Source organism: Coturnix japonica, chromosome 7 (genome assembly GCF_001577835.2).
Source record: "Coturnix japonica isolate 7356 chromosome 7, Coturnix japonica 2.1, whole genome shotgun sequence".
In the NCBI taxonomy this organism is placed as follows: Eukaryota; Metazoa; Chordata; class Aves; order Galliformes; family Phasianidae; genus Coturnix; species Coturnix japonica.
The window spans coordinates 20,582,215-20,590,556 of record NC_029522.1 but is presented as its reverse complement, the minus strand read 5'-3'; the positions used below and the strand labels follow the sequence as shown (position 1 = coordinate 20,590,556).

Below are 8,342 nucleotides of genomic sequence, written 5' to 3'. Positions count from 1 at the left end.
GGCTGTAGCAATTTGAGCACAACTGAAGCATCTGAATATTGTATATGGCTTCTTCTTTCTTTTGTTGAAGACATACAAAAAGAACACACTTCCCTGGCTTCTCTCGATCAGCCTTTGTTTGCTCGTTTTCTAGTTTCAATAAGACTTTCATTTTCCTTCCTCTTTCTCCAGTATTACAGCATTTCTAACACCTTTTCTTATTGCCTTTTGTGTCCCCTGCTAGCTATAATTCATTTTGTGCCTTAGCTTTTCAGCCTCTATTGCTCCATACTCGATCTGTTGTTTGTACTCATCTTCAGAAGTGTCACCTTATTTCCATTTGTGGTACAATTCCTTTCCAATTCTCATCCCAGCCACACAGGTCTCCTATCAAGTTCTATTCAACTTGCATCTGAGTTGCTTGCACATATATTCTCCTTAACTCATTCTCACTGTTTGCTTTGACTTATTATTTATTACTACACATTTTTATTCTTTTTTCCCCCCTTTCTGTCTGAGAAAACCTTCCAGAAGATAATGGCCTAAACATCTCTGCACTGTATTTGACAAGCAGCATGTTAATTCTACTGACTGATACATATATTTTTTTTCATGCTAGTATTAGAAAAATCATTTAGCTGGTGTAAAGCACAGGTCTGTGTACTCACAAAGGAAGCATAGCTGCAGGATTCTGAAGATAATATTAAGGCATCACATTGCATCAGCATGGGAGCCCTGCATGAGGGATGCTGAAACCTCTCCTGTCTTGCTTTTGTGTAATCCTTTAATAAACTTCACTGTGTTTGTCCTGCTCATCTGTGCATAGCAGAACACAGCAGGCTCCTACTGAGGCTTGGCTGGAGATGCTTTGGCAAGTAAGAGAGACCAACAGCTGGCTTGGAAATATTTCTGCTGCCTTCAGTAAGGGGTCAGATTGACAGGACTCAAGAGTATATGCTGGCCTGGTGTGCAGGAGACAGGACCAACTTGCACATGATCTGTTATTTGTGTTGCTCTTAGCCTTGAATATACTTTAAAGTCATTCTTGCCTGTGAAATGGGCTTAACAGAGATGTTCTCTGTGTCTTGTTAGCAAGAACTGAAGACAGGCTAAGGATCTGTGGTATGAGCAGATGCCTCTTTCCTGGTTTGTCAACTGCAAACCTGGCTCCATTATACCCAGCACTAGCAGCAACTTGGTGCTGGAGCTAGGGGTGAGTTTATGGAGACACTGGTACCAACTGCAGATCCTGGGTATGATCTGTGCTTTTTCTGATAAGAAACAGGAGGAATATTTGGGAAATTGCTTTGAATATTTGCCTTTTAAAGAAGCCAAATGGAAGGGGAAGAAAAAGCCCTGCACTGCACCCAAAATGCCACAGAGCTGCAGCCACTCAGGGTGGTTTATGGGAAGGCTGTGAATTTTGTTGTAACTGCAGGCATTGTTGAGGCTGTGAATTTTGTTGTAACTGCAGGCATTGCTGGGGAGTACTGATAAGGAGCTCCCTGGATTCCCGTGGGAAGGGCAAATGAGGAGGGACACCAGGGTGGGTGCCTGCTGGGAGCCGGGGGCTCCCTACCCAGCATAGAAAGCATTTGCATCATAGGGATCCCAGAGGTGGCCTTTGTATATAAGGAGATGTTACAGCGGATTTGAAGCTGCTTCTGGGTGCTGTCTGTGCCCTCAGGATTAAACTGCCCCATAGGGGAAGTCAAGGATGTTCCAGGGAGTTGGTGTGGAAATGTACCCTGGTCCTGGAACAGCAAAGAAATGACTTAATACCGTGCAGGCACCTATGACATCCAGTGTCTAAGGTGATGAGTGTTTCAGTGGTTATGACTTGGAGTAACATGATTTTTCAGTGGAGCGGGACCCCTGTGGAATGAACCTGACATTACCACAATGGAGGACAGATTGATGCTTTTCTCCTAAATCAGCAGGCTCTAGAGGTCTCTGGGACCCTGGATTTTTATTCGTCTCACATCTGTGCAGCATACGGGGCTGTGCTGGGTTGATGTGTGTAAGACAGCTGGGAGCATGCCAAGCAAACTGGAGGTCTGTGCTACAAAGTGCTCACAGCCCCAACCTGCAGAAGGTTTAAGCTGCACTCCCCAGCTCTTCCTGAGCTCTGCTGTTGTCTTCTTTATGGCATCCCTCCCCTTTCTGCCCTGGCCGCAGAAATGTGCTCAATTAGGGTTAACTCAAACTGAATCAAACTTCATGCCTGAGGTTGGAAATCTTCCCAGTCAACTCACCACGGCCACAGAGCACGGTGGGAGACGAGGCGAGAGGGGAGATGAACACTTTTCAGAGAAACGAATCCAAGGAAAGTTTGTTCACTTTTATTTCTGCAGGAGATGATCCCCCCAAAGGAGATTTCCCTGTTCAGAAAAAATCTCCGGTGAGTGTTACAGCTCATTTACTTTGCTATGCTTTCTGCTCAGCTTGCTCTAAACATTGCAAGATCTCTCTGTTCTTTCCTCTTTTGTGCTCTGGCTAGAGACAAACACCCTTTCTTGCAGAGGGTTGAAGTAAGCGTTAACAACTCCATGCAAAAATTCCCTCCACTAACCTGATTAAGTTGACAAAGGGCAGCTTAAAGTGTAAAAATGAACTGCATCCTTGGGGAAAAATAAAAGTGAGGGTTTGCATTGCTGCCTTTTTCCTGAATGCTCCTTTCCTTGTGGGAAAGGACTTCCTTCTGTCAATTGCAGGGAGCTGTCATGCATGGGTAGGAGGGAGCTGGGTTGTGCGTTTGCTTCCTTTGGTGAGACCATTGAGACAGGTTTCCAGGTGCTGCTAAGCAGGAGGAGGGATGGGGACTTTGGACAGGCCACTGATGTGTGTCCCAGAGCCTCAGCTTTACGTCTTTGGCTGTGAGTTAAGCCAGATTCATTGTTTGCTTACCTTGCAGCTCTTGCGTTTGTGTAGGTTTTCAGGCTAGTTCCAGCTGAGGGCTTGACACTAAATACCGTACACTATATTGGCTTTGGTAAGAAAGAGGCTTGTTTTGCACGTGCTTTGATTCACAGGACAGTGTGGTAGTAATTGCTCTTGCAGCCAGTTATGTCATAAGCAAGCTAGATATTTAGCTGACTGTTTTAAGTACTGTGCAGGCATTAATTATTGGTATTCAGAGCTCATGTGAAATACTAATCTTAGTCCTATTTTGCAGCTGATCAGCAAGAGAGAGAAGTGAAAGCAAACAACTCTGCCACTGGCACTTTAAGGGATCCCTTATTTTCTCTCTCTCTCTCTCTCTCTCTCTCTCTTTTTTTTTTTTTTTTTTTTTTTTTTTTTTTTCTTCTTGAAGACACAGATCTATCAACTTCCACAATATTTCTAAGAGCTCCATAATCCTGCACATCCCAGGCTTACAGTGGTTAGCTAAGCACAGCAGTGTAGCTGTGTGATCGTCAATCCAGGTTTAGCCTCTTTGCTTTTGCTGGGGCTATCTGCTGAGCAAGGTCCTCCTCTGCAAAAGTGAGCAAACTGCAGCTGGCTCTTCCCATGGATGAAGGTTGCCCACTTTTGGATGTCCAGGCAGGCCCCATGCAGGTCAGTGATGTAGCAGAGAGAGCACCTGAGTGTTTCTGTGTGCGCTGATGCTGTCTCACAGCGTCCAGGCCAGACGAAAGTGTCCCTGCTTGTAAGTCCCTTGCTCAGCATTTGTAAGCAGTTACTTAAGGTGCTGGCTCAGGCACTGGGGCAGGTTTAGCTGTACAGTCTCTCTTCTTGCTCCCCTTTTCCTGCTTGCAGACACTGATGTGTTGGAGGTGCCCATCCCAGAGCAGGAGCCACTGCCAGGGTTTCTGTCACTACAGGTCACAGCATGGCACGTTGTACCTCCTACTGATGCACACAGATCCTGCAGGGTTTGTGCACGGAGCAGTGATTTCAGGCAGCAGCTTTCCCTACACCTGGCTGCCTTGGCTTTGTGGAGTCCCACTCTGTATCTGCATCAAATGCTATTAATTATCAGAGTACTGACAACGAGGTCTGGGAAAGAGTGGAAGAAAGATATCCCTGTTATGTCATTTTATTTCCAAGTTCAAAAAATGCCACAAAGTAACCAGAGGAAGCATTATTTCCTCCTTATGGCTTTTCCTCTATAATATTAAGAACGTGTTGCGGGAGAGCATTGTGCATTTGTGCATTTGCAGCTTCTATATACTGCCATTTTTCAGGCTGGTCTAAAAGCAGGAGCCCTGGGTCCAGTTTCCAAGGGAGCACCCTCTGTGCACTCTGTCTTGGTAGCCATATGCTGAGCACGACAGCTTCAGCACAAACGATAAATGAAATGGATAATTACATCTTTATTCAAGTGAACCCAAGAGTCCAAGGGTTTCTTAATAACAAGGCATTCCATGAATAGTGAGAGGAAAGTATTTCAAAAATCACAAAAATATCACAGATACTGGGTTAGGGAATGGAAATGGGTTTAGTTACAGTGTTGTGTTGTTTTTGTTTTTATTTTATTTAGCAAACAGTTTCTTCTCTTCTGTGGTCCTCGTATAATCTTGAGTGAGACACCATGATTAGCTAGTCATCTAACCTAGGAGGCATTGCTTTGGGAATCCAAATAAGCTCAAGTCTCGTGGTGGAATAAACCTCAATAAACACATCTATCTTCTTATCTGTGTTTGCATTTGAGACTCTGGGAAGTAATAGAGGAATTCATTACTTCTGACACAAGGTACAGAAATGCATACGAAGAGTTCATCTCACCATACCACGGCTGTTTAAAACTTTGGATGTAAATGCAGATGACAGTATTACACCCCCGTCCCTCACCCCATGTATGGCCAGCCTGTCTCTCCCACTAATTGGCAGAGCTGTGAAATCTTGCTGTCCTTGGTGGGAGGCAGTGGAGATAAGCAGCTTCCAGCAGCTCCCAGCTGCTTAGCTGGGACCACCGTGGGTAGTAGAGGGATGGGGGCCTGCACAAGGTCACGCTAAGACCTGGCTGTTCAGGTGCCTTGCACTTCATTTGGAAACAGCAGATTTTAGCTTGAGTGAAGTTGATGTCAATAAAAAAGTAGCCAATTTCAGACAGGTTTGAGAAGTGCATAGCTCTTTTGTTTGATTTTTGTTTAATGAATTGAATTGTCCATAGCTCTGCCAGCATTCTTGGGATATGAAATAGCTGCCGTGGCTGAAGCTCTGCTGCAGTAAATGCAGTGGTGCAGTTTGGTGTAACTGAGGTGCAGAGACTGAGGGCAGTTGACACTGAGGAAGAAGCAGCTCTCTGGGTGCTGGGGGAGGCAGCAGTTTCAGGGGAGAGCAGTAACTCTGTGTGAAGTATAGATAAAAATGCATCTGAAGGTGTATTTTGCGTCTCAGTGGGATGTTATGTTGCAGCAGAGAGGCAGTACAATCTTTCCAAAGAAGTTTCTAGAGCTTAGGGCATAGCAGATGTTGGCTGCTGGCAGTTCTGGAGTCCCTTTGCTGTTCTCCTAACCAAAGCAAGATGGATGTGTGGCCTCCTTACTCCTTTGAGTCCAACCTGCAGGTTAGCCAGGCAGCACTGAGCACCTGGGTTTCAGACTGGACTCCTCTCTGCTGCCCAGGTGCTGTGTGGATGTGTTGCTGGGGTGAAAACTGTCAATAAGCTGATATGTTCTACTTTAATTCCTGTAGAAACTCTGTGGCTCCAACTATCCCCTGAGCATCGCCTTCATTGTGGTGAATGAGTTCTGTGAGCGCTTCTCCTACTATGGCATGAGAGGTATGTGGCCCATGGGAAGAGACTATCCGATCCTTGTGTTTCTGTATATGATGGCCTGGCGTTCCAGAGTTCTGCTGTATATGGTCTCAGTTGTCTTTCAAAATAAACTGGTATTCTGGGATATAAACATGAACAGCACACCCTGATGTTGAAGCTAGACCTGTTTTAAACACGAATTGGGACTAGAGACCTCCAGTGTTGCTTCCAGTCTGAATTTTTTATATCATTCTTGGTCTCAAACCAGTTTTTCCAGCATGTGATGTCTTTCAGTTGTGTGCATTCTGTGTGTCTTTGAATTGAATCATATAGGCACCTAATTTGCAAATAGAAAATATGCATAAACAGAACTACAGGTTCAGGTGTGATAAGCTAGAAAATATATTTTCCAGCTAAACACAAATGCTTATGAGCAGGGGAAGCCTGATACTCACATACCTCATTTGAGCTTCTCCTGTGTCAGGGATTATGAGGAATAGATCTGAAAGCACAGATCTTTCCACAGCAGTGCTCATAGCTGGTACGCAAGTCCTTGTTTTCCTTGTCACTGTGATGTAGCTTCCTGCTTACCCACAGAGATGCACATCAATTCATGAGTTCTCTTGCGCCATATGGCTTTCCAATGAACAGGGCTCCTCTGTGAATAAATAACAAGAGCCGCACGCGAGAAAAAGGCGGGGCCATGGATACACCGCAGTGGGAAAGAGATTCATTATATCCCCGTTGGGGAAAAAACTAATATGTAAAATCACAGCGTCAGGAACACAGCTAAAGGAAGCGAAAGCAAAACCCACCACAAATCAGAATAAATAAAATTGTAAATGTGCATCTCTGGTGGGCTAAAGACAAAGGGAAGCTACCAATCCACAAAGTGACAAAGGGAAAACAAAAGGACTTGCGTACCAGCTATGGAGCCCAAACTGCCTGATGGAAAGAATCCTGTGGACCTTACTCAGATCTAATTCCCTCATAATCCCATGGACACAGGAGAAAGCTCAACATCGCAAGAGTAATGTATGAAAGGATATACAGGGCTATTCCCCTGCTCAATAGCATATTGGATTGTTTTAGCTGGACAATAATACTAATTTATCTAGCCCTTAAAGTCACACACACCGAAACACCTGTAGTGTATACATTGTTTTTACTTATGCTATATTTATCCTAATATTGCAAAAAATTAGAGTGGCCATATAGTGATCTCATATTACAAAAGACCACACAGAATTGACACCAACAACCTTGAACACAGACATCCACAATGCTTGGAAAAACTGGTTTGGAGACCCAAAGAATGGATATAAAAAATTCTCAGAGCTGGAAGCCAAACACTGGGAAGGTCCTCTTAGTCACCCCCAAAATTCCCGTCGCGTTTTAAAAAAAAACCAGTCTAGCTCAACATCAAGAGTGGTGGCTGTACCAATCTTTATATCCCAGAATACCAGTTTATTATTTTTGGAAAGACAACCTGAGCGACGACCCCATATACAACAGCAGATCCTGGAACGCCAGGACCCCATCGATATACCAGAAACCCCAAGAAGAACTAGTCTCTTACCCCCCATGGGCCACATACCCTCTCCATGCATAGTAGAGAAAAGCCGCTCTACAGAACTCATTCACCACAGATTTCGAAGGCGATATTGCTGAAGATGAGGGTAACAGTTACACTGGGAAGCCCACAGAAGGTTAATATACCTACAAAGGAAATAAAAGTAAGAACATATTCCGACTTATCATGAACAGTCATCTTATTATCAAAACCCAGCAACACATCCACACGGCACCCTGGGCAAGCAGAAGAGGAAGTCCAGTCCTGAAACCCAGGATGGCTCACTGATGCCTGGCTTAACCTGGCAGCGTTGGAGACCTCCAAAGGAGTCTCTAAAGGAGGCCACACATCCATCTTGCTTTTGGTTAGGGTTTCCCTATGAACCCTCCTGGCAGGTGTGGACCCCATAAGGAAACAGCAAAGGGACTCCAGAACTGCCAGCAGCCAACATCTGCTATGCCCTAAGCTCTAGAAAACTTCTTTGGAAAGATTGTAACTGCCTCTCTGCTGCAACATAACATCCCCTGAGACGCAGAAATACACTCTTCAGATGCATTTTTACATCTATACTATCATCACAAGAGTTTACTGCCTCCCCTGAAACTGCTGCCCATCCCCCAGCACACCCAAGAGAGCTGCTTTTACTTCCTCAGTGGTCAACTGCCCCTCAGTCCCACCTCTAGCGCACCTTCAGTTACACCAAACTGCAACCACTGCATTTATCTGAGCCAGCCAGAGCCCTTTTCAGCCCGCCACGGCCAAAGCTTATTTCCAATATCCCAAAGAATGCTGGACAAGCTATAGGGGACAATTTCCCAATTCAATTTAAAACAAATCCAAACAAAAGAGCCCTATGCAACTTCTCAAAAACCTTGTCTGGAAAATTGGGGCTTTAACTATTTTTTTTTATTGACAATCCAAAAACTTCCACTCAAAGCTTACAAATCTGTTCTTAGTTTTCCCAAATGAAAAGTGCCAAGGCACCTGAAAAACAAGCCCCGGTTCTTTAGCGTGGGAACCCTTGTTTAATGCCAGGCCCCCCATCCCTTTACTCTAATACCACCGGTGAGCACCCCAGCTTAAAGC

At 44.8% G+C, this 8,342-nt stretch overlaps 1 protein-coding gene across 1 annotated transcript in view; it reads left to right on the top strand.

The window, feature by feature from the left end:
* Positions 1-2,179: 2,179 nt before the first annotated feature.
* SLC15A2 (solute carrier family 15 member 2) overlaps positions 2,180-8,342 on the top strand; it is a gene marked incomplete at its 5' end in the record, with an annotated part of 39,740 nt that continues 33,577 nt past the window's right edge. The window contains 2 exons of the mRNA XM_032445808.1: positions 2,180-2,380; positions 5,620-5,767. Coding sequence (XP_032301699.1) covers positions 2,180-2,380; positions 5,620-5,767 — 349 coding nt within the window. The remainder of the gene's footprint in view (positions 2,381-5,619; positions 5,768-8,342) is intronic.